General features: G+C 39.8%; 3 protein-coding genes across 3 annotated transcripts; all 3 read right to left on the reverse strand.

Annotated features, from left to right (window-relative positions):
• Positions 1-3,454: 3,454 nt before the first annotated feature.
• On the reverse strand, positions 3,455-7,472 carry LOC146500921 (serine/threonine-protein kinase pim-1-like). Its single transcript, XM_085136039.1, has 9 exons — positions 7,162-7,472; positions 6,492-6,734; positions 6,212-6,364; positions 5,996-6,090; positions 5,811-5,858; positions 5,489-5,707; positions 4,304-4,484; positions 4,047-4,217; positions 3,455-3,957 (listed from the first exon to the last, which is right to left on the reverse strand). Exons 1-9 carry the CDS (start codon positions 7,220-7,222, stop codon positions 3,866-3,868), a joined length of 1,263 nt encoding a protein of 420 aa, XP_084992165.1. The 5' UTR covers positions 7,223-7,472; the 3' UTR covers positions 3,455-3,865.
• An 8,542-nt stretch (positions 7,473-16,014) lies between these two features.
• On the reverse strand, positions 16,015-18,001 carry LOC146500922 (uncharacterized). The gene is made up of 3 exons (XM_085136038.1): positions 17,518-18,001; positions 17,266-17,445; positions 16,015-17,183 (listed from the first exon to the last, which is right to left on the reverse strand). The coding sequence occupies exons 1-3, from the start codon at positions 17,689-17,691 to the stop codon at positions 17,160-17,162; spliced, it is 378 nt and encodes a 125-aa protein (XP_084992164.1). The 5' UTR covers positions 17,692-18,001; the 3' UTR covers positions 16,015-17,159.
• A 1,059-nt stretch (positions 18,002-19,060) lies between these two features.
• On the reverse strand, positions 19,061-25,979 carry LOC146500923 (serine/threonine-protein kinase pim-1-like). The gene is made up of 11 exons (XM_085136037.1): positions 25,870-25,979; positions 25,187-25,260; positions 23,706-23,883; positions 22,075-22,317; positions 21,795-21,947; positions 21,579-21,673; positions 21,401-21,448; positions 21,079-21,297; positions 19,904-20,084; positions 19,647-19,817; positions 19,061-19,557 (listed from the first exon to the last, which is right to left on the reverse strand). The coding sequence occupies exons 2-11, from the start codon at positions 25,238-25,240 to the stop codon at positions 19,466-19,468; spliced, it is 1,434 nt and encodes a 477-aa protein (XP_084992163.1). The 5' UTR covers positions 25,241-25,260; positions 25,870-25,979; the 3' UTR covers positions 19,061-19,465.
• Positions 25,980-27,110: the final 1,131 nt, after the last annotated feature.

Below are 27,110 nucleotides of genomic sequence, written 5' to 3' on the forward strand. Positions count from 1 at the left end.
CTTTGAACTTCAAATGAATACCATACAATACTGTCAGCTCAGCTAGCTGGAGGGAACATGCAGACTCACTAATATCTTAGAAATCACTAAACTGCACTCATCTGTATGTGTGTCACACTGTGTGTAAATCTGTCTAAATTATAATTCTACCAGACACAGAACAGCAGGGCAAAAAACGCACTGCAGGAAACCACAATCCTGCCTTCTTTGCAGGATACACGCTCCCAGTATAACAATAACACGAAGATTACTACAGCATGTTGATTTTTTTTTTAAATAATCTAATAAAGTACATAAGGGCCTATAACACAATGATGTTCTCTCTGTTGCTTCTCATCAACTTTTACGTGGGTCAATTTTCCTTTTGCATTTGTTGATGGTGTCTTTAATTAAAGCTTAAAAGTTTAACGCCTGTCTGATAAATTTCTAGGTCTCAGTCGCTCAGAAATATGTTATCTTTGTAGTGGGTGCATAAGTCAATGCTGCTTAAAGATTTGTCATAGAAAGAGCCTAATAGTAGATCACGAAGCAGCATTTTTTACACTTTGACATCTCTCATACAGAACAGTTTCTAACTGTAAATGTAATCACTATTAAATTCAAGTCCATTCAACAGGGAATGAAGTGAATGTAGTAAAAAAATAAATAAATAAAAAATCCTGACCGCCCCATTCACAGGTCATTGTAGCAACGTTATAATCAAGATTAATTCAATGTCCACGGCACATTTTTCATTTATTCTGAAACTCCCCAAAGACCTCCATAATAACCTTTTACAGTTTCCATCAAAAATAATCAATATTATAAGGGAAAAAAAATCCTCCTTGAATAATTCACATGCAGTAAGAGAAAGTTATCTTTCAATGTGGCACTTTCTGTCACACTCATTTCGGTGTTGTTAATTGAGTTTAAAAATTCAGTCTCCTTCTAATTGTTCCCGATAAAGCCTCAGGCTATCTCTCAGTGTCATCACTGCTTAGGGATTTAACTCTCTTGCCAAAAACACGAAGAGTCCACTAACATCGATGGCATGTCAATTGTCTTTCAAGGATAGACTCTCTCTTAGACAAATGCAGTGAGTGTTTAACATATTAAAAATTTCCCTAATACATAATTTCATCTCATATGTTTAATTACCATTACTTCTTTATATCTTTTTGTAGATTGACTGCTTTATGCTTCCCATGTCATTAATGACATCAGCTCACTGATCAACATGAATATTGCTTGTTATCTAAAACGAGTCACTCACGTTCATGCAAAGACAGCTTTATTTTTACATTTTATTGTTTAATTTATTCAGTGCAGTCATGAGCATACACTGTGGAAGCATAGTCTTTTAGACAAGGAAACAAAGTAGAGAAAAATAATCATCTGTAATCTTCTTAGTGTTTGTTTATCACTGCTACATTGTATAAATATTAAACTCACAGGATGACAATGGATGTTCATTAAACAGCGATAATGATTTTTTTCCCTTTTTTTAATATAGCTCAGTTTGTCCATAATGCTCTGAAATTACCCTGAACTAGCTGCGGGGTTTTGTACCTCTTATCTTTCCAAATAGAGTGAAAAACATGTTCTTTTTTATATAATTACTTTCACAAAATTATAACACCCAGCTAATTAATATTTTCATGTCTGTCATCAGTAATAAAATGATGGATTAGATGGGATTACATTGGGTTGTGGTCTAATAAATTCATGTTTTAAGAGCATTCAGGGATGAGAATACTATTCAAAAATATAGATTCGAAAATGATTTCCATCTAGCCTCCCAGGAAAGACACCACCAAAACATAAAAATTACAGCAAACAGTGGAAATGTGAGGTTCAAGTCCAAGCACGTCCTTTCTCCAGTTTGCACAGTGACGGGTCAAGCCCTGTTTGTGTGTTACATGAAATGACTAAGTCTAATGTAGAATTTCAGTGTATTAGTGAATGGTAAAGGTTTTCATCATTATCAACTTCATCTTCTATTAATTAGGAAAATGGTTCACATACAGTGCCTAACAAATTTAGAAGATAATTTGTTATAAAAACAAGAAAATACAAATATTTATGTTTTTATAGCTGAAATTGGACTTTTCTGAGAAGTCGGAGACTAATTTAACCACTTAACCTTTATATTTATTTTTGTAATTGAATGTAATGTGGCATCTTCATAAAAAATAATGCTGTGCTTTAAAATGTTTTCTGTTTGTTTCGTAAAATGTTAATTTTAAGCATTGTCTGTGAAGGTTCTCAGTCATCCAGGTCATCGTAGTCTAAGGAGCTGGGAAAGAAAAGCGTCTGGACTTCTTTAAGTTGCTTGAAGACGTTTCACCTCTCATCCGAGAAGCTTCTTCAGTTCTAAGAGTCGGTGGAGAGTCCCAGATTTAAACCCAGTGGGAGTATCCCCCCACAGAGGGACAAAAGGACCCCCTGATGATCCTCTACCTAATCACATGAGCCTAGGTGTGAAAAAATATATATTTTTGATCTATTACAGAAACATAAAGACATATTTTGAAATCACCAATACGGTTAATCTAGGGCAGCTGTTGCATAAAGCTTAACAACAGTGGTTCTGTTCTGTTTTTAAAATGTCACACCTGACTTGACTAATTCAGTGAACGGACATACACGCAAATTCAGTCCAAGCTCAGATTGAGATATAGCTTTTGAGATTGTTTTTGTCAATCTCTGCAGTCCTCAGTGAGGATGTTGAATATTTAGGTTAATGAAAGTACAAAGAACAAATGTGGAATTCACATATATATATAGAAATATTTATAGAACTAAATAAATAAACACAGTTTGTTAAATTATTACGTTAACAGTAACAGCTGTCTTAACAGTAGCTTAACCGATATTGCATGAATTACATCATTTTTAAATCCAGTAAATTGCCTGCTTCTGCACATCTCCGATAAATTACACCAGTAATTTTGTGGCCAACCTTTGCAGACAGGTAAGAGAGCGCAGACTGTCATTAGCATCACAGCGCATTCTTTTGTCACACATTAGGTGATCAGTCAAACAGCTCACAGTTCACACCAAGTATAGATGGATATTAAGAAATATCAAACTTCCTTTCTTGAACGGACATTAACAAATAAATTCAATCGTAACTATAGCATCAAATCACATCCGTCGTCTAGTGTCGCTTTACATCATAAGGTAGAGAGCCCACAATATTAGAGAAAGAATCCCACCAATCAGACAGCCCACTATGAACAAACAATCAGCAACAGTGGGAAGGAAAAACTGCTGCAACCTCTGCTAGAACCAGGAAATCTGTCAAGACTGGTTAGGGGTTAGGGCAACAGATGCAAGTCTTCAGAGCAGTGGCAGTGTGACTCTCTTTGTATATACCTGAACCTGATTTACCTTTTAATTTTCTTACTTTTCAAAATACAGGTGGTAGGTAAAATACAATCCTTTAAATAGTAATAACACAGTATCCTCAGCAAAGATGAATTAAACAAGTTTTATTTTAATGGAAGTTTACTTCAAGTCTTCAGATTTTTACTGTTTTTTATTTGATTACTTTAAAGTATATGATTACATTAGAGTAATTAAATGAAGACAGTTTTGATGGAGCTCCTGACCCAGCCCAAGCTCTCTATGAAGACGAGGAAAAACTCCCCTGGGGGGGCCAGATTGACGGGAAGAAACCTCGGGAAAGCCCATTCAAAGAGAGATCCCCTTTCCTGGGATGGCTGGGGGGGGGGGGTTACAGGAATTCCAAAACACTGAAATTTAAAGTGGGGCAATTAAAAAAATTATTTCCTGTCAAACAGAAAAAAAGAAAGGTCATTCATATATCACACATAAATGATAATGTCTGAATTGTGTGTGTTTGTGTGTGTGTGCGATAGGTTTATCTCAGCCAAGTGTGATGCTGTAGGCCCTCCAGCGTCGGCCGCATCTCCGGGACTTTGGTTAAACACGCGTCCAAGAAATCCTGGCAGTCTGGAAAGAAAGGAAAGAGAAAAAACATGAAGATGATAGTTCCAGTGGTCCAAGCCATTAGTCAGTCTTGAAGTGTGACGTTTTCTTACTTTTGGACAGATGTCTTTTGAATTTCAGGCGCTTGTTGAGGAAACTCCTGGTGTTAAAGTCCCCCGCATGAAGCGCTTCGTACAGAACCACTCCCATTTGCCACACCGTGGTGGGTCCACACCTGTAGCAACTGTGCTTGTACCACTCGGGAGGGGAGTAAATGTCTGTACCTAATAAACAGACACAATTGCAATTTCTTCTAAAACAAAAGGCGAAAATTGTGACATCTGTGAAGAGCAAGAGCAGAATATGTTACCATAGAAGACGCGGTACTGCGACCGCTCCTTAACAAAGCAGCTCAGTCCAAAGTCGATGATACGAACACGCGGTACATCTGAGCCGGTCTCAATGAGAATGTTCTCACTCTTGATGTCCCGGTGAAAGATGTGTTTATCCTCCAGGTGCTTCGCAGCATCAACCAGCTGCTTCAAAATGACCTGGAAATAGAGCAGGGCGATATGACCAAAAATATTTATCACGATATACATTTGAAAAGTTGCGATAACGATATAACTGACGATATAATTGACACTAGACAAAATACTTTACAACTCCACAACTTTATTAGTGCAAAAAACCCCATCAATGTATTTTCACTTAAACAAGCAGCTGTTTTTTTATGTCCATTAAAGTTGTATAAAAATGTAACAGTGCAAATTCCTTGCTGACAGTTTAACCAAAAGGCATTTCCAGCGGAAATCCTCAGCATAACCATGTATAATATCCACAAAACTTAAAAAGAGGTTATACACACACAATAATATAGTAATATAGTAATATAATGTTGAGGCGCAGTACGTATCACTCCGCGAGGCGCCTGCCTACGATAGCCGTAATGCTCCGACAATCCATCGAGCGGTGCGGCTTCGTAGCTTAGCAAAGTCGCCGTGTACATAAAATCGTTTCGAGGTCAGTAAACACAACCAGAATTCATACATAAGGCACACGGGATTATAAGGGGCACTGTCGAGAAAAATCAAAGGATTGATTTTAAGTGTGCAGTATTTTCCAAACAACACGGTAATAACGACGGCCCGCTAGCATGCGCTACCAAAAATTGTGCTTTGTTGTGTATCTGACGGACGAAAGCTAAACCAGTTCCACACCACTGAAGTTGCAGCATTTTTACGAACCAGTTCTGGTTCATCCATTTCATTCAACGATCCGCTCTCACTCTTCTCATTCTGCGTCACCGCCATGTGCTTATGTAAACATAGGCACTGTGCATGCGCGTTTTACCCATATTCTATCGCGATATTTCATTTTCCTATCGTTGCCCAAAATTACACCGGTATTACCGTGAACGGTATGATATAGCCCAGCCCTACTTGGAAATGATGAAAAAGACAATAATCAATCAATGGGTTAATGTTTCTCTAATACTCTGTGCTTTGATTGAATGATGTACAGTCTAAGGCTCTTCTAAGGCAAGTCAACTTGCCTTGGCCTTGTCCTCTGGCAAAAATCCTCCATTTTCTTTTATGTATTTGTCCAGGTCCACAGCGGGGACAGGTCTCTCCATCACCAGGATCAGCTCTCTGCCAAAGTCAAACCACTCCAACAGAGACACTGGGGCTGATGTTACCACTGATCCATCTGCTTCAGCTGCAAGCTTCAGCATGATGGCAACTTCCGCTGACAGATGCTTCCCGTTATCATCCTGAAATATTTCAACAAAGTGGATGATGAGGCACAGACGTTCCACAGGTGAACGCTGCATGCAATCCACTAATGTAAAAACAATTCAAGTCTTGCACATTTACCGTCACTTTGCAGTACACTTTCTCCTTTGGGATGTGTTTGATGGCCACCTAAAAGACACAGGGCATTGATGAGCATTTCCTCAGTATGACATAATTAAAGGGGTAAAACAGCACACGTCTCAGCTTACAATATTATCCCTTATCTGCGTTACTGCCTGTCTTACTACCACCATCTGAACACTTACTGGTAAATGATCCTTTATGCGGTAGCCAGCAAACACTGCTCCGCATCCTCCTTCTCCAAACTGGTGCTCCTCCACGTATCTCGCTCGGAAGTCACCTAAACAGACAAACACAAATTGGGTTTTACTACAGCTGTCACACAAATTACTCTCTGCTGTACCCTAAATGTTCATTTTGCTCTTCACCTGAATATAAAAGCCAAGCTGCTTGCTACTTACGTTTCTGTTCAGCCACTGACTTTTTGGCAACAGTTTTGCTTTTGTCCTGGTCCACGTTCTTTTTCTTAGGTGGGTCCCTGCTGTCTCCCGCAGCTTTCCTTTTGCCAGCCTTTTTGTTTTTACTGCAGCTCTCTGAAATCTCTATGCTGTAGTCTGCAGATGTGGAAAACACCAAAAGCACATCAGCTTAATAGACACAAATATCTCCCAAACACTAATATCTTAAAACTAGCAACCAGATGTACACTTAATCTACCCCTCACTCAACTAATTAGCCTACCTTTACCAGTGTCCAACCAGGAAGATGCCTGCCCCTTGTCACCGCTCATATGGTCAAGAAGTTTACACTTTTTTGCTGTATTGGTTGTCCCCGCTTCATCTTGTTGGACCTTTCGCTTGACTCCTCTGACCACATGAGCATCTGAGCTGGTGGAAGGACCAGCCTGCTCAGTGACCCTCCTTCTTTTTATGGGGGTCTTTTTTTCAGGACTGGCTTTTCTCTTAGCCATCCTGCTCTTACAATCTATAAACAACAACAACAACACATTAGTGAAAAAGAGCGCTCGACATCAGGACTAGAAGGATTTTGATGCCATTGAATTTTAAATTAGTATCACTTACAATATAATAACAAGTTTATCCTTTTGATAAAAAACACACCAACATGAGTCCATACTAGGTCTACTAAGTCTAGATACTGATGACACTCCTTGCTCTGTTTTCACTGCTCAGTCCAAGAATAAACTTGTCACATTATTTTACCAAAAGACAAAGTGCCCCAGTAACCTTTCTTTGATTAGACATGTTGCACTTACGCTAGTTTCAATCAAAACTAGGATTTAAATCGTCTAAAAATGAACCATTTTATACACAGAGCCTCAACATTGTTAGAAATGTAGATTCTGTTATTTGGGGGATTTGAGCTAGATTTTCTTTCTTTTTTTACTTACTTTGATCTCCTGGATCTTTCTTATCTGCCTCAGTCGTAACTTTTCTTGTTTCCTTTTTCATCTTAATTTTTTGAGAACTTTTAAAATAGAAAATGTCGCCTTAATGAGTGAATAGTCCTTCAAATGTCTGGATGCTTGACTTTTCTAACTAAGCTGTAGAAGTCAGTTCTGTAAGTGAGCTTTAAAAGTAAACTCCGGAGACTATGGCAACACAACATTAGAACCTTGCCTTTTAGTGACATCACTGACTGCCAGTAAAAGTGTCCCAAGTAGTTTAAAGAAAAACACTCAAAGCCATAATATTTCATATAATTCAGTAATTTCACATTAAACTTTCTTTCATTATCCTTTCATTATTTGTTTAAAGACTTGATATGTGGATGCTACTATGAAGACTTCTAGTTCAGCAAACACTAATAAACACTGACTAGTTTATCTGAGATAAAATATAACACTTTTTTATTAAGTCAGTGTTAACTCTATTTTTTTCTGTTAGGATCATTCAATAGTACAAAGCGAGGGTAGGTCCACGCGGCAGGAAGTGATCATCAATTTCTATCACTTTGTCAAAGGCTGAGCGTAGGGTGTCACCAGTGGAAAATCTTCTGTGGGGCGAATCATCGGAATCGGCGTCGGACAACCCTGCATCACCGTTGAGCGCCACGCAGACACTACACACTACTCAATATTGTGATCAGAACCCCACATACTGCACCAGAAGTTTATTAAATCCCTGCCAACGTGTTCCTAAAATTAGAAGACGCCACAGGCACAAACTGACTGCAGCCTTTATTCCATGTTTTGTCTGTGAATGCCCCCATGTACACATTTAACTTCCACCCACTGCAACACCAATAATGTCCCGGGGCAAAGCGGGGTTTGGTGAACCAGGAGCTGCGTGCAGCCCGTGTCCACCAAAGCCTGGTGTATACCCCCTTGACACCTTATTAGAATGCTGTACCTCCATGACTGCCTGGCAGGCTCTGCTCCTTCTGCCCTGGCAACCAGATGATTCTCAGCCAGGGTGGCTTGCTGGTCGACGGCAAGGACCTCTGGGTGGGCCACTTTGTCCAGCAAACCAATGATTGTAGAAAACATGGATGATTTAACAGTTCTCCAAAAGTACATATAGTACTTACCTAAAAAGCAGTTAATGTCATGTTGCATTTATTTATTGTTATTACATTGTCTTACAGCAGCTAATTAAAAACCATCATCTTAACTACATGTTTTGTTTTTTTGTTCTTTGTTGTTGTTGGGTTTTTTTTGCAGTTGTCCTGTAGGTGATGGTGTAGCACAGAGACTGAACTAGTGGCTAGCTAACATAAGAAGGATGTACTTGAAATGTACTGTACTTGAAACTTGCATCTCACCTTTGCAGCGTTCACTTTGAAGAGAAGGTCTTTACTAGGGGTGCAACGATACACAAAATTCACGGTTCGGTACGGTTCGATACTTTGGTGTCACAGTTCGATATTTTTTCGATACAAAAAAAATGTTCATGCCTTTTTAATTTGTCATTTATTAAATTTTCACGGCACATTCTGCACCACATCTCTGTGCGTTCATCATTTGTTTGAAGCCAGCTCACCTCCTGCAACCACTTTTCCGAGAGTACGTGCTTCTTTTGTGGTTCGGACTCCTTCTGACATTTCTTTGGAGGTGGAGGAACATCATAGTAATTGCTTAAAGGAGCTTCTTCGACATCTTTAAGAGTTCTAAACAAATGTCTGTCCTCCTCCTGAAAATCTTATGTGCGCAAGCACGCGTTGCAACTTCTTATCTTGTGCGTGTTTTTTATTTTGACAGCGAATGCGCACCTGCGGACCACTTATGTGCAGCCCTGGTTATTTAGCTCGTCATATTGCAGCCACAGAAATTCTTTTGTCCATGAAACCATAAAGCTGCACTTTCTTTTTGCCTTATAGTCTGATTTGTCATAACTTTTCCGTTTTGTGGTAAGCTTTTCTTTGGCTGTCACTCCTTCACCCTGACCTGTCTTATTAGGCTCAGCAGAACTAAAATATATATCCTGCTGCTTTTACACACGCACTCACATAACGCTCAGCGATTCTCTGCGCGATCAACCTCTCACATGTTTAAGCTTGCTGTGGGAGATTTCACTTGTCATGTTTGCATAGTAAGCTAACGATTGATAAGACGATGTCAGAGGAATTGGTGCGCAAATTATCATCACTCACCAATCAGTGCTGTCGCTCTCTATACACAGTTCGCGCGATTGCAAAGTGAAAGCAAAAAACAAGCGCAAATTCAAACGCGATTTCAATATGTCACATATTGACAGTGGCTCACCGATGCCAATGACATAATTACCCAGCTACATTTCCGAAAGAATGCAAAAGCATTGACATATATTTTTCCTTCCTACGATAGGCCGACGGGCAGGGCAGAAATAGATTTTGGTAGCCCGACTGGAAAAGTCACTAGCCCCGGGACGTGGGTTACCCCGGGACAACACGGCAAATCTCCGTTAACGAGCTACCGCGGATCGCCCCGTGCGTGGGGCTGGACAGCCAACACGTTAACGAGCTAACTAAAATGTGTCCCAAATATCTGTATCCCATCAGAGGCTAGTTTCTTAAAGGAGAAGTAGTAGCTGCTCCACCATGGGACCAGTAGGACCTCCAGCACACAATGAACACTTAATTAACATTAACACATTTATTAAAACACAATTTTAAACAATAACCCTTTTCTTTTAGTGTGTTTCAGTTTGTTCCTACCGCTCCATTGGAACGGTGTACTTATTGGTCTCTCCAATGTAGAGGTCTGGTCATTCCTCGCTGCACTGTACAGCATACACCACATTGTTAAGTTTGTGTTTTGGAGTTTTGTCTTTCGGGTGAACCATTGACTGTAGAAAACATGGACGACGCGACAGGTCCCCAAAAATGAAGCCAAAACGTCTCTATCGCCCCCTGGTGTCTGGCTGCAGTATAGGTCATAAACCCCGCCTCCTCCATGTTAGCGGATGGGACTGGGGTCAGACTAAAATAAATTTATTCTCCTTAGATAATTTTTTTTCCAAAGATTCTTTCTTTTGTTTTCAATAGTTCTCATCACGCTGATTGATGTTCAAGGGGTCTCCTTTCCCATAAGTTTGATTCTAATTCTTACCGCGGTGATGTTAAATTGGGGTGAAACGTCATCATAAGAGCTTTGACTGACAGTTGCAGTCACGGAGAAACTTGCGTATCTCTGTTCACGAATAGCAGATAGAGCGTAGGCTCTGGGAGGACGCGCCCAGCGTTTACGCTACGAAAACACCACCGAGTGTTTTACCCTGACAGCCTGAGGTGTTCTTCAGTAAATTGGACTACCCGACAGAAGGACCCGAGGGCCCGCTGCACTTTTTCGGTAAGTTAAATGTGTTTGTAAGCTAATCCGTAACTACCGTCCATAGCTAGCTCCTGAGACCTAGCTAGCTAAAATGAGCAGTCGGCTGTCAGGGTTCGTTTAGCTAATCTGTGCAGGTGAATGAATTTACTGAAAAAATCAAGAGAAACGCCCCGGGCTGCTCAGTCACTAATTACTGTTACTGTACTTTTATTACAAGTATAATAAGTATAATAAGTATACTGTAAAAGCAACAGGCTGCACCCTGCTTCAGCTCCTGTGCAGAGCTGGATATTAAATATGTGCAAACAACAGCATGTTTTCAGTCTCTTGCCACATCTGTAAAGACAGTAACAATTTTTTTTTAAAAGCTTGTACTTCAGTAACTCCTCATTAATCAGGAACTATGGATTAAAGTACTGTAGTGTACTGTAATACTGTACTGAAAAAATGTAAGAGAAGAACTTCAGATCCTGAGTGTGTGAGGACAGAAGAATCAGCGTTATTTCAATATTGAGGGATACAATTTATTTATTTATATCTGAGTTTGATGGTTCTGTTGTCTTTGTGATTACAGGAGCTGCCCTCAGATTCAGACCTCAGCCCCATCGAGTGACAGCAGTCAGATCATCCAACATGTTCATATGTTAACTGTAAAATGAACTGATGAAAACAGTGCAAAGGTTAAATTACCACATGTGCTGTAGTGAAAGATGCAGCTGTTTTATTAAGTTAACCCTTTAAGACCTACCATAGAACCAAGTCGGCCAGAGCTTATATTATATTTTTACATGCTGTAGTGCCATTTTTGGGAGCATTTTAAGTTGCTATACATCAATACAACCATTATAGCCGTGATTTTAATAATATGTCTGCATTAAGTGCATAGTAATTACATAAATTGCAAAAAAGTGCAATAAACTACAAAAAATTGAAAATCGTTTTTGCTTTTTTAACATATATTTCTAGTTAGAGAAATTTAAGAGGCTTATCCCTCAAAACTGTAAATACAAAAAAGTTGCACAAAATAGTTTCCCACCACAGGAAATTTATTTTGAGTGTCTTCATAGTTTTATTTTTGAAATACACCAATTTTTATATACTGCGGGAAAAACAAAAATAAATATTATACTGCAAATTTGCAAAAAAACAGCATATGCATCAAAATAAACTATTTCCAGCAGTGCAATATGAGTCCTAAGCATCCCAGAAACGACACAGAAAGTCATAAAGTCAAACATAACTTTTAAAAACACCAGTATAGGCTCATGAGGCCCTGATGGTAAAAAAAAAACTACATTTCCGCAACAATGACGTCACTTCCGGTTTCAGGCAGGTCATGGCGGACACACGATAGTTCATGCTGATGGTTGTAGAAGTGTTACAAACAGCTGATCGGATCGGCAAAGCGTGTTTCTGGAATATTATGTTTTTGTTGCTGCAAGCACTTTTTATGCAGTTTTTGCAAAGCTTTATGTGGAAGGAAACTGTGACCTAGGACAAGCTGATGGCATAAGATGTAAGTACAACTCCTCCAGTTTCATATGCAAAAAAAATTATTGCGCTAGCTTACGTGGTTGCAGTGCTACCAGGGATTTAAAAATAGTTACGCAAAACATAGCGTGCCCGCTCTGACCGGCTTTAAAGGGTTAAAGACAAAAAAACAAAAGGATTAATCACTCATGTAACTGTGTCACTATATATCAGCATTAAAGCTGCTGATCTCAGACCTGCACAGCTTCCGTTTTAAACACTTGATGTACTAAGTTGCACGAAGAGCATATGAGATTTTGTCTAACACAATTAAATAAAACCTGATGAAGGTCAAAGGTCGTCACTTGTATGTTGAACTACAAACTTGTCATCTGGAATTCTTTCACAGTTTTTTTTACACATAGTGTGCTATTTACCATAAAGTGATTCAGAGTTATTCATACCAGAGTAACCAGAGAGGATCACATATTTTTTAAATATATAACTTTCTACAGGACTGAATATAATATCTTTATGTAAAAGTCTGGAGCCTCTGGTGAGTATCTGAGTATTTATAACATTACACAAAACAAAGGTCTCATCACAGTGTTCATGAAATGCTGGGTTTATCCATCTCCTGGGGAGGAGTGCTGAAGATTTCCCTGTGAGGGAGCTGCTGGTGAAGATCATGAGTCCTGCTTGATCACTGCCATGAGCTTCAGTCTTCCTGGTGTTTCTTAAATGATGCCTCTCTCAGTGGGTCAACAGAACTTATGGCACAGGACAGCTGTGATGAAAGAAAGGGAAGAAGTTTCTCCAAACCTCTGGACCCAGGAAACCCAGCTTAGTCCTGATGGTCTCCCTCACTAGTTTATCTCCATGGTAAATTTAGCTGTTGATATAATATGGACTCTATTATTAAATGAAAAGAACAAATTAGAGTACACTACTGAAACGTTCTGCTGATGTTTTTAAAGTCTCCATGTTACCAGGCTGTAGAGGGCTGAAGATTTAAACAGTTTTAGATCCATTACACTCACAGTCTTATGTCAAAATCTCAAAGGACAGCATTATATTTTTGATATTAACAGTAACTCTGGGCCTCTGTGGAGTGTGCAGCTGATCTCATCGCTGTCTAAAAATGGATTAAAAAAACATAAGTGTTGAAGACTATTAAGAGTAGCAGGTGTGTAGCATCGCTAACTAGCTAGCAACAAGCCTTCAACACAATGCGTATGCTAGCGGCTAAGCTAACTAACAAATTAACAACAGAATGATTTTAGAACTATAAGATGATAAGCTGTGTGTCTTTTTTATAACAGTGACATGGTTGTATTTACCTTAATTAAACGACTCGTCAGTTGCGGTAAACCAGCAAAAAAACTCGAGCAGCCTGGCTAAGTATAAAGTGTAGGGGGGCGTGTTTGCGGTCACGTCCAGCAGGTGTGTGGGCGGGAGCGTTACACAGTCGCTCCACCTCAAGTCCCTACTGCGCAGACTCTGGCTCCAAATTTGCAAGATGGCAGCCTCCACAAGCGGGGTATTTTGGCTTCATTTTTGCACAATGGTAGGAGGCGGGGTCGCGTCGTCCATGTTTTCTACAGTCAATGGGGTGAACCAGTTTTTGTTTGAGTGTGTTGCTGGGTCTCAAATGTACCGGGATGTCGTGCTTGGAGAAAACTTTCCTGAGTTTCTCTGATATCACATGATAGGGTGGGGCCAGGTTTCAATATGAGCTCACCTGAAACCCTGGCTGATTGTGATCCACACCTGTTTTCACTAGTGATGGGATTTCCGGCTCTTTTTTGAGAACCGGCTCTTTCGGTTCGGCTAACTAAAAAGAGCCGGCTCTTTCGGGTCCGAACCGGCTCTTCAGGTTGTTTTGTTGCTTTAATTAATTTATTATTAACAATAATATAAAATTATGCACAAAAGGAATTACTAATATATTTAAAAAATGGTTTTATTTATATATGTTTATATGTAAATATATGCGGTGGCCCCTAGAGACAAAACACGTACAAACTCCAAAAAGCACATACAAACTCCAAAACACATTTCTAGCATGAACTGAACTTCCAAAACAGAGCTACCTAGATCACTTAAATCACACAATTGAAAGCATGAAAGCATATGTGTATTGTTCGTGTATTTATACACAAGCATTCATATATAGTCAAATAATTAAAAAAAAAAAAGTTCATTTACCTGTTATTACCACACACCAAATCCAGTCGTTGGTACTTGCTGGCTTGTGTAGCCACTAGGTAACAAAAGCTCAACACTGCCCCTAGCATCCTGGAACACTTCTGTTGTGTTGTGTACGTGTTTTGAGTTTTTATGTGCTTCTGAGTTTTTACGTGTTTTGGAGTTTGTACGTGCTTCAGGGTTTGTACGTGATTTGAAGTTTGTATGTGCTTTGTAGTTTGTATGTGCTTTGTCTGTAGGGGCCACCGTAAATATACTTTTATTTATTCACTCCACATAAAATGTAATAAATAAATCATATAATACAAAAATCAACTATTCACATGTAAACTTTTAACAATTTAAATTTTCAGCTTTTTCCTTTTACAAATTTAAAGTGAAACAACACAAAACACTGCAAACCACAACACAATTAAATATAAATTATAATATGAAAACAAAAAGAACATGCATATTCTCTGTCATATGGACCTGCATGAATAAACTTTCTGAATCCTTTATCATCTGCAACTGAAAATAGTTGCGGATGATTACTATACCTTTCTAATGTGACATTGTTGTCCCTGGCTCTCTTTCTCTGTCTTTCCCTCCTGCTCTGTTCCTGTGCTACTGAGTGTAACTACCGCGGGGGTTTGAAGACGATGTGTCGGTCGTAGTGATGGGATTTCCGGCTCTTTTTCGAGAACCGGCTCTTTCGGTTCGGCTCACTAAAAAGAGCCGGCTCTTTCGGCTCCGAACCGGCTCTTCAGGTTGTTTTGTTGCTTTAATTAATTTATTATTAACAATAATATAAAATTATGCACAAAAGGAATTTGTGGAACAAAAGGAACGTAAAAAAGTGGTTTTATTTATATATGTTTATATATAAATATATGCGGTGGCCCCTAGAGACAAAACACGTACAAACTCCAAAACACATTTCTAGCATGAACTGAACTTCCAAAGCAGAGCTACTAGATCACTTAAATTACACAATTGAAAGCATGTGTGTATTGTTTGGGTATTTATACACAGGCACTCATATATATTCAAATAATTTTTAAAAAAATGTTCATTTACCTGTTATTACCACACACCAAATCCGGTCGTTGGTACTTGCTGGCTTGTGTAGCCACTAGGTAACAAAAGCTCAACACTGCCCCTAGCATCCTGGAGCACTTCTGTTGTCTTTTGTACGTGTTTTGAGTTTTTACGTGCTTCGGAGTTTGTATGTGTTTTTACGTGTCTTGGAGTTTGTACGTGCTTCAGAGTTTGTACGTGATTTGAAGTTTGTACGTGATTTGAAGTTTGTACGTGATTTGTCTCTAGGGGCCACCGTAAATATACTTTTATTTATTTCCTTTTACAAATTTAAAGTGAAACAACACAAAACACTGCAAAAACCACAACACAAATAAATATAAATTAAAACATGAAAAAAAATAAGCTGCACATTCTCTGTCATATGGGCCTGCATGAATAACCTTTCTGAATCCTTTATCATCTGCAACTGAAAATAGTTGTGGATGATTACTATACCTTGCTAATGTGATGTTGTTGTCCCTGGCTCTATTTCTCTCTCTCTCCCTCTGGCTCTGTTCCTGTGCTACTGAGTGTAACTACCGCCCCTCCCCCCTCTGCCCAGCGTAAAGCACAAGGCTCGCGTGCTGAGTGAAGCAGAAAAAAAGTGCAAGAGAGAGGCTGAGAGAAAGAAAAAAAAAAAAACCCCACGTGACGGCTCGCGATATGGAACCGGTTCGCGTCGTTCACGTCAAAGAGCTGGCTCTAAGAGCCATTTCGTTCGCGAACGACCCATCACTAGTCAGTTAAGATATTTGAAGTTTACACAGCTACATTCTCACCTGAAAATATGTTAAAAGTTTTTTTGCGACCCAGAAAGAGAAATAAGACTAAAATTAAAACGAAGTAGCTGCCGCCATTGTTGGAAACTGGAATTGGCTGGGCTGCGCTATGAATTCTGCAATATGGTTTTTCAATTTTGTTGGCCGGGTGGAAAATCGGGAGAAATTCAAGAGAATGGTGACTCCGGGAGATTTTTAGGAGGGGCACTGAAATTCGGGATTCTCCTGGAAAAATCGGGAGGGTTGGCATGTATGGTTGTGGCAACATCACTAACCTTGTCAAACACCTCAGGGTAAATCATATCACAGAATATGACGAGCGTATGTTGAGGCGAACTGAAGAGAAGGACAGGGACAGGTGCTGCTAGGGCGAGACAGACGTCTCTCACAGAGTCCTTTAGTGCTGCAGGCAGACAAGGTGTTCAAATAGAGCACAACTTCAGTTTTTTTTAATTTCTATATGATAAACTCTGCATTATTAAGTGATAAAAACAAGTAATCTGATTTCCTGTAATCATTATGACGCTATAATTTGAGATACAATAAATAAAATAAGTTTTTGTACAAAGTATCGGTATCGGATCAGTATCGTCGATACCACCCTGGACATTACTTGGTATTGGAACGGAAAGGAAATCAGTGGTATCGCACATCACTAGTGCGGAGTGAAGCGGTGCGAGAGAGAGGGTGAGAGAAAGAAAAAACAAACCACGGCTCGCGTTAAGGAGCCGGCTTGCGTCGTTCACGTCAAAGAGCCAGCTCTAAGAGCCATTTCGTTCGCGACCGACCCATCACTAGTTTTCACACCTTGGCTCATGTGATTAGGTAGAGGATCATCAGGGGGTCCTTTGTCCCTCTTTAGGGGGATACTCCCACTGGGTTTAAATCTGGGACTCTCCGCCATTTGACTGTTAGAACTGAAGAAGTTTCTCGGTGTCACGCTGGACGGAGGCCAGCAACTTGAACAGAACCCAAGCGCAGACACACAGAGCGGAGGCAAGAGGGCCAATTTATTGATGAATATATAATATGGGTGAAAACACAATAACGTGGCAAACTGCGGTGTGGAAACGTAGCCGTGGAACTATTAGCGTGGCATGAACGTGAGGACAACTGGATCTAGGCAGGTAAGTATTGGTCACACTGGGGAGAGAGGAGAGCGGAGTTAGAGCTGGGTTGAAGTGGATTACCAGAGAAGGTAATTATGAGAGTCTCTTCAACTTACTTGCAGGAGGTGGAGGTGTGGTATCGAGGGGGAGGTGAAACGGCTGACCTGGGGTTCGTTGGATCCAAAGTGGTGAGTGAGCAGGAGGGCAGGCAGGTGAGGTTTGGAGATATTTCCCAGTGAGGTGGAAAGGAGCTGAGATCCAAGCGGTGAGCAGCAGTCGACACTGGAGAATAGGTCCTGAAGCACAAGAAACAGCGTGAGTCAAACAACTTGAGATTAGCAACATGAACGTGGGAGCCGGTTACCAACATCAGGTAGTTGACGAACTGGCAGGGAGGAGATGACAGCGCAGAGCTTAAATCCCTCTTTGGCCTGATTGCCCCAATTAGCTCCAGATGCTTGAAGCTGAGGAAGTCCTGCCCACGGGCGGAGCCAAGGGTGCTCTGGCACTGATGGAAAATCCCAGCTGCTCACCCAGACCATGACACTCGGATGAGAGGTGAAACGTCTTCAAGCAACTTAAAGAAGTCCAGACGCTTTTCTTTCCAAGCTCCTTAATTTTAAGCATTATATTTTTGATCTAACTATTACAGAAACATAAAGACATATTTTGAACTCACCAATACGGTTAATCTAGGGCAGCTGTTGCATAAAGCTTAACAACAGTGGTTCTGTTCTGTTTTTAAAATGTCACACCTGACTTGACTAATTCAGTGAACGGACATACACGCAAATTCAGTCCAAGCTCAGATTGAGATATAGCTTTTGAGATTGTTTTTGTCAATCTCAGTCCTCAGTGAGGATGTTGAATATTTAGGTTAATGAAAGTACAAAGAACAAATGTGGAATTCACATATATATATAGAAATATTTATAGAAATAAATAAATAAACACAGTTTGTTAAATTATTACGTTAACAGTAACAGCTGTCTTAACAGTAGCTTAACCGATATTGCATGAATTACATCATTTTTAAATCCAGTAAATTGCCTGCTTCTGCACATCTCCGATAAATTACACCAGTAATTTTGTGGCCAACCTTTGCAGACAGGTAAGAGAGCGCAGACTGTCATTAGCATCACAGAGCATTCTTTTGTCACACATTAGGTGATCAGTCAAACAGCTCACAGTTCACACCAAGTATAGATGGATATTAAGAAATATCAAACTTCCTTTCTTGAACGGACAATCGTAACTATAGCATCAAATCACATCCGTCGTCTAGTGTCGCTTTACATCGTAAGGTAGAGAGCCCACAATATTAGAGAAAGAATCCCACCAATCAGACAGCCCACTATGAACAAACAATCAGCAACAGTGGGAAGGAAAAACTGCTGCAACCTCTGCTAGAACCAGGAAATCTGTCAAGACTGGTTGGGGGTTAGGGCAACAGATGCAAGTAAATGGTAAATGGACTGGTTCTTATATAGCGCTTTTCTACTCTGTCCGAGCACTCAAAGCGCTTTATACAGCTAATTCATTCACCCAACCACACCCATTCACACAAGCACTTCTAAGTTTAAGTGCTGAGTATCTAACATTCGTACACATTCACACTCCGATGGATGCATCGGAGAGCAACATGGGGTTAGTATCTTGCCCAAGGATATTTGGCATGCAGACTGGAGCAGCCGGGGATCGAACCACCGACCTTCTGGTTAGTGGCTGACCCGCTCTGCCACCTGAGCTACAGCCACCCCTGAGCTACAGCCACCCCTTCAGAGCAGTGGCAGTGTGACTTTCTTTGTATATACCTGAACCTGATTTACCTTTTAATTTTCTTACTTTTCAAAATACAGGTGGTAGGTAAAATACAATCCTTGAGATAGTAATAACACAGTATCCACAGCAAAGATGAATTAAACAAGTTTTATTTTAATGGAAGTTTACTTCAAGTCTTCAGATTTTTACTGTTTTTTATTTGATTACTTTAAAGTATATGATTACATTAGAGTAATTAAATGAAGACAGTTTTGATGGAGCTCCTGACCCAGCCCAAGCTCTCTATGAAGACGAGGAAAAACTCCCCTGGGGGGGCCAGATTGACGGGAAGAAACCTCGGGAAAGCCCATTCAAAGAGAGATCCCCTTTCCTGGGATGGCTGGGGGGTTACAGGAATTCCAAAACACTGAAATTTAAAGTGGGGCAATTAAAAAAATTATTTCCTGTCAAACAGAAAAAAAGAAAGGTCATTCATATATCACACATAAATGATAATGTCTGAATTGTGTGTGTTTGTGTGTGTGTGCGATAGGTTTATCTCAGCCAAGTGTGATGCTGTAGGCCCTCCAGCGTCGGCCGCATCTCCGGGACTTTGGTTAAACACGCGTCCAAGAAATCCTGGCAGTCTGGAAAGAAAGGAAAGAGAAAAAACATGAAGATGATAGTTCCAGTGGTCCAAGCCATTAGTCAGTCTTGAAGTGTGACGTTTTCTTACTTTTGGACAGATGTCTTTTGAATTTCAGGCGCTTGTTGAGGAAACTCCTGGTGTTAAAGTCCCCCGCATGAAGCGCTTCGTACAGAACCACTCCCATTTGCCACACCGTGGTGGGTCCACACCTGTAGCAACTGTGATTGTACCACTCGGGAGGGGAGTAAATGTCTGTACCTAATAAACAGACACAATTGCAATTTCTTCTAAAACAAAAGGCGAAAATTGTGACATCTGTGAAGAGCAAGAGCAGAATATGTTACCATAGAAGACGCGGTACTGCGACCGCTCCTTAACAAAGCAGCTCAGTCCAAAGTCGATGATACGAACACGCGGTACATCTGAGCCGGTCTCAATGAGAATGTTCTCACTCTTGATGTCCCGGTGAAAGATGTGTTTATCCTCCAGGTGCTTCGCAGCATCAACCAGCTGCTTCAAAATGACCTGGAAATAGAGCAGGGCGATATGACCAAAAATATTTATCACGATATACATTTGAAAAGTTGCGATAACGATATAACTGACGATATAATTGACACTAGACAAAATACTTTACAACTCCACAACTTTATTAGTGCAAAAAACCCCATCAATGTATTTTCACTTAAACAAGCAGCTGTTTTTTTATGTCCATTAAAGTTATATAAAAATGTAACAGTGCAAATTCCTTGCTGACAGTTTAACCAAAAGGCATTTCCAGCGGAAATCCTCAGCATAACCATGTATAATATCCACAAAACTTAAAAAGAGGTTATACACACACAATAATATAGTAATATAGTAATATAATGTTGAGGCGCAGTACGTATCACTCCGCGAGGCGCCTGCCTACGATAGCCGTAATGCTCCGACAATCCATCGAGCGGTGCGGCTTCGTAGCTTAGCAAAGTCGCCGTGTACATAAAATCATTTCGAGGTCAGTAAACACAACCAGAATTCATACATAAGGCACACGGGATTATAAGGGGCACTGTCGAGAAAAATCAAAGGATTGATTTTAAGTGTGCCGTATTTTCCAAACAACACGGTAATAACAACGGCCCGCTAGCATGCTCTACCAAAAATTGTGCTTTGTTGTGTATCTGACGGACGAAAGCTAAACCAGTTCCAGTTGCAGCATTTTTACAAACCAGTTCTGGTTCATCCGCTTCATTCAACGATCCACTTTCGCTCTTCTCATTCTGCGTCACCGCCATGTGCGTATGTAAACATAGGCACTGCGCATGCGCGTTTTACTCATATTCTATCGCGATATTTCATTTTCCTATCGTTGCCCAAAATTACACCGGTATTACCGTGAATGGTATGATATAGCCCAGCCCTACTTGGAAATGATGAAAAAGACAATAATCAATCAATGGGTTAATGTTTCTCTAATACTCTGTGCTTTGATTGAATGATGTACAGTCTAAGGCTCTTCTAAGGCAAGTCAACTTGCCTTGGCCTTGTCCTCTGGCAAAAATCCTCCATTTTCTTTTATGTATTTGTCCAGGTCCACAGCGGGGACAGGTCTCTCCATCACCAGGATCAGCTCTCTGCCAAAGTCAAACCACTCCAACAGAGACACTGGGGCTGATGTTACCACTGATCCATCTGCTTCAGCTGCAAGCTTCAGCATGATGGCAACTTCCGCTGACAGATGCTTCCCGTTATCATCCTGAAATATTTCAACAAAGTGGATGATGAGGCACAGACGTTCCACAGGTGAACGCTGCATGCAATCCACTAATGTAAAAACAATTCAAGTCTTGCACATTTACCGTCACTTTGCAGTACACTTTCTCCTTTGGGATGTGTTTGATGGCCACCTAAAAGACACAGGGCATTGATGAGCATTTCCTCAGTATGACATAATTAAAGGGGTAAAACAGCACAGCTTACGATATTATCCCTTATCTGCATTACTGCCTGTCTTACTACCACCATCTGAACACTTACTGGTAAATGATCCTTTATGCGGTAGCCAGCAAACACTGCTCCGCATCCTCCTTCTCCAAGCCGGTGCTCCTCCACGTATCTCGCTCGGAAGTCACCTAAACAGACAAACACAAATTGGGTTTTACTACAGCTGTCACACAAATTACTCTCTGCTGTACCCTAAATGTTCATTTTGCTCTTCACCTGAATATAAAAGCCAAGCTGCTTGCTACTTACGTTTCTGTTCAGCCACTGACTTTTTGGCAACAGTTTTGCTTTTGTCCTGGTCCACGTTCTTTTTCTTAGGTGGGTCCCTGCTGTCTCCCGCAGCTTTCCTTTTGCCAGCCTTTTTGTTTTTACTGCAGCTCTCTGAAATCTCTATGCTGCAGTCTGCAGATGTGGAAAACACCAAAAGCACATCAGCTTAATAGACACAAATATCTCCCAAACACTAATATCTTAAAACTAGCAACCAGATGTACACTTAATCTACCCCTCACTCAACTAATTAGCCTACCTTTACCAGTGTCCAACCAGGAAGATGCCTGCCCCTTGTCACCGCTCATATGGTCAAGAAGTTTACACTTTTTTGCTGTATTGGTTGTCCCCGCTTCATCTTGTTGGACCTTTCGCTTGACTCCTCTGACCACATGAGCATCTGAGCTGGTGGAAGGACCAGCCTGCTCAGTGACCCTCCTTCTTTTTATGGGGGTCTTTTTTTCAGGACTGGCTTTTCTCTTAGCCATCCTGCTCTTACAATCTATAAACAACAACAACAACACATTAGTGAAAAAGAGCGCTCGACATCAGGACTAGAAGGATTTTGATGCCATTGAATTTTAAATTAGTATCACTTACAATATAATAACAAGTTTATCCTTTTGATAAAAAACACACCAACATGAGTCCATACTAGGTCTACTAAGTCTAGATACTGATGACACTCCTTGCTCTGTTTTCACTGCTCAGTCCAAGAATAAACTTGTCACATTATTTTACCAAAAGACAAAGTGCCCCAGTAACCTTTCTTTGATTAGACATGTTGCACTTACGCTAGTTTCAATCAAAACTAGGATTTAAATCGTCTAAAAATGAACCATTTTATACACAGAGCCTCAACATTGTTAGAAATGTAGATTCTGTTATTTGGGGGATTTGAGCTAGATTTTCTTTCTTTTTTTACTTACTTTGATCATCTGGATCTTTCTTATCTGCCTCAGTCGTAACTTTTCTTGTTTCCTTTTTCATCTTAATTTTTTGAGAACTTTTAAAATAGAAAATGTCGCCTTAATGAGTGAATAGTCCTTCAAATGTCTGGATGCTTGACTTTTCTAACTAAGCTGTAGAAGTCAGTTCTGTAAGTGAGCTTTAAAAGTAAACTCCGGAGACTATGGCAACACAACATTAGAACCTTGCCTTTTAGTGACATCACTGACTGCCAGTAAAAGTGTCCCAAGTGGTTCAAAGAAAAACACTCAAAGCCATAATATTTCATATAATTCAGTAATTTCACATTAAACTTTCTTTCATTATCCTTTCATTATTTGTTTAAAGACTTGATGTGGATGCTACTATGAAGACTTCTAGTTCAGCAAACACTAATAAACACTGACTAGTTTATCTGAGATAAAATATAACACTTTTTTATTAAGTCAGTGTTCACTCTATTTTTTTCTGTTAGGATCATTCAATAGTACAAAGCGAGGGTAGGTCCACGCGGCAGGAAGTGATCATCAATTTCTATCACTTTGTCAAAGGCTGAGCGTAGGGTGTCACCAGTGGAAAATCTTCTGTGGGGCGAATCATCGGAATCGGCGTCGGACAACCCTGCATCACCGCTGAGCGCCACGCAGACACTACACACTACTTAATATTGTGATCAGAACCCCACATACTGCACCAGAAGTTTATTAAATCCCTGCCAACGTGTTCATAAAATTAGAAGACGCCACAGGCACAAACTGACTGCAGCCTTTATTCCATGTGTTTTGTCTGTGAATGCCTCCATGCACACATTTAACTTCCACCCACTGCAACACCAATAATGTCCCGGGGCAAAGCGGGGTTTGGTGAACCAGGAGCTGCGTGCAGCCCGTGTCCACCAAAGCCTGGTGTATACCCCCTTGACACCTTATTAGAATGCTGTACCTCCATGACTGCCTGGCAGGCTCTGCTCCTTCTGCCCTGGCAACCAGATGATTCTCAGCCAGGGTGGCTTGCTGGTCGACGGCAAGGACCTCTGGGTGGGCCACTTTGTCCAGCAAACCAATGATTGTAGAAAACATGGATGATCTAACAGTTCTCCAAAAGTACATATAGTACTTACCTAAAAAGCAGTTAATGTCATGTTGCATTTATTTATTGTTATTACATTGTCTTACAGCAGCTAATTAAAAACCATCATCTTAACTACATGTTTTGTTTTTTTGTTCTTTGTTGTTGTTGTTGTTGTTTTTTGCAGTTGTCCTGTAGGTGATGGTGTAGCACAGAGACTGAACTAGTGGCTAGCTAACATAAGAAGGATGTACTTGAAATGTACTGTACTTGAAACTTGCATCTCATCTTTGCAGCGTTCACTTTGAAGAGAATGTCTTTACCAAGGACTCACAGGTTAAGTAACTTTACAATTTTCAAATTACAATATATAATTTTAGAGCATGATTACAGCTCTGCCATCTTGATTGAAAATTAAATACATCTGGATGGCACCGATCTAAGTATGGATATCATCCATTAGGACCATTGTTTTAAAGAAGAAAATTCTGGCTACAGAAGAGATGCTAAGAAATGTCAGGAAAAAGTTGAGATTGCAATACGAAAAGTCTAAAGACAACAGTTTTCACTTTAAGGAATGTCAACACATAACAAAAATGAAGACTGATATATATGGCTTCATAATAACAAAAATACCCTTAAATCTATCATGAATTTACTGAGAGGACCAGTGCCTTTTGCAGGCATCTTCTGACCTACCAATTGAATCAGGATAACTTGGGCTCCCCTTAGCTGTCTAGTATTAGGGTCACTGTGCACACCTCATGCTCTTATGGTAGCAAAGAAGCGCTCCAAGTTCACATTATGAAAAAAATTAATTATTGTTAATTTTTTAGAAAAGTCAGAATTTTGAGACTGAAGTCAAAATTACATTACAAGAAAAAAATTTAAATACTATTTAGAGAAAAAAAATGAAATGTGGAGATCACAGTTATTGTTTCAGGACAAACTCCCAAATCTGCTATACCCCCTAAAAATTCTTTGTGTAGATGAGTTAGTGGAAGAACTTAATCATTCTTATCATGTCGTCTGATACAACATCCATCCTCCTTATTTCTTAAACATGTAACAATCGAATTGCATCTTTCCATTGCCAGCCATCTCATTTTGTACAAATCCAGCCAACTCTTCCAAGTTTGTGTATTTTTTTAAACCCTTACAAGAATTGAAATGTGTCCCAAATATCTGTATCCCATCAGAGGCTAGTTTCTTAAAGGAGAGGTAGTAGCTGCTCCACCATAGGACCAGTATGACCTCCAGCACATAATGAACACTTAATTAACATTAACACATTTATTAAAACACAATTTTAAACAATAACCCTTTTCTTTTAGTGTGTTTCAATTTGTTCCTACCGCTCCATTGGAACGGTGTACTATCCAGTAACAGCATCCAGCTGGCAGAAGCATACACCTGCAGCAAGGAGAATCTACCAGGCAGGATAGCGCAGTGGAGTCATCAGATGAGGATTATCATGAAGTGGTTCATCCAGCAGGAACAGGATACCAATAGGGGAGAGGGAAAAACACAGAAAGCATAGTCATGACTAACTCAGTGTCACTAACAGCTCATCTAGCAGTCTTAACATCATAAAGATACAATGCTGGTCCAATTAAAAAATATTAACAGAAAAATAAATGTTCTTAACCAAATTTTCTTAGGCAAAAACACATAATCTTGATATTTGACCTTGTATCAGCCGCCATATTGGAAAGGTAGCCAGGTTTCCTTAGCTGCTAGCTTGCTAACAGTCTGCTATCCAGCCCGGTAATAACTTCATTCACATATTTTACAACATTTAGCTTTCTTCCTTAACAAAAACATCACAGTTGTGGATTTGAATCTTGCTGCAGCATAATAAGACCCAGAACATTCAATTTGAACATGTGCTGCAAGCTAACTCCCCAGAGGAGTTCATGCAATGGTGAATGCCTGTAGGATTCGGCTCATGACTTCTCTCTCTGAGAACACATTAAAACATCAGTTTCAAGTACAAATGTTTCATAAACTTATCTACAACGACTCATATTAAATGTACCCAAGTTTCCAGCTGGCAGTGGGCACAAGAACACTCCTCATCAGATCAACAGGAGGAAAAGAAAATTCTAGAGCTGGGCTGGGTGGCTGCTATGCTCACGGCATTGTGGCACGTTCAATGACTGCCAAATAATCAGAAGTCTCATACTTCAGAAAATAACCTTGGTTACAAGAGAATTTTTAAAAATCGCAAAATTAATGACTATCAATTGAAACATATTTACTATACCTCAAAAAAGGATGAGTGTACCAATTTTAATTGCCCATTCCCAATATGGTAAGTCATGAGGGTGCTAACCATGCTCTATGACTGTATGACTGACAGTTTCGCTATGCACCAACATGTCAGTTATGTTTAATGCTATAAATAAAAATAACTTTACTTATATTTTAAGATAGGTATGTTAAGATGTGGGAATGTTAAAGCATGAATATTAGCTGTTGTAATTAGTATATTTTAATGAGTCGTTTTTTTGCACTGCACGAGTCACTTGGCTGAGTGATAAAAAGGTTCTTCCCACTGAAAACGCTATGTCCAGATGAACAAAATCCACTTTTGGGGATGTACTTACCTGGATGATTGAGCATGTATCAAGACAATGAGTCCTTTACTTTAGTAAAACTGTGTAAGGCAACAAGCACAAAAAAATGGGCTGTAAAAAAGAAAAAATATCTGAACTATAGCACCGACTTTTAAATAGCAATCAAGCCCAATAAACAGTTTATTTTGTTAAAAGAGGAGCCTAATGTCCTCCACAGTTATGTGAGATGATAAAGCCATACAAAAAATGATTACTTCAAGATATAGCTGCTAAAAGTCGTTCTACTACCGAATTATGTGTATGCATCCTCTCTTAATTTATTTCCAAAGTTTACTCACTTGATTTGGATTACTGAATGGAACCCTCTTGTTAGGAGGTTGTGGGATTGTCACATGCAGTGAGCCAGCACGATTTACTTAAAGCTGATGTGATTCCCAGATTGGATGAACTATTTGCATTTTCCTCCTCATTATTTTTGTTTTTGTTTTCTGATTGCTGATTGGTAGTGGTTGCCAGAATTATTCTTTCGCTTAAAATACAGTGTTAGCCACTAGTGCCTCAATTTCTTGGTTGTCTAAGAAATTCATCCTATCAGAGCCTTCAAAAACAAAAAATAAAAACAAAAAATATATTTTACAAAACATAATTCCAATTAAAATAGTTAGCTGGGCAAAATGCCACATTTTTTTATGTCATGGTA

This window comes from Neolamprologus multifasciatus, chromosome 16, assembly GCF_963576455.1.
Source record: "Neolamprologus multifasciatus chromosome 16, fNeoMul1.2, whole genome shotgun sequence".
In the NCBI taxonomy this organism is placed as follows: Eukaryota; Metazoa; Chordata; class Actinopteri; order Cichliformes; family Cichlidae; genus Neolamprologus; species Neolamprologus multifasciatus.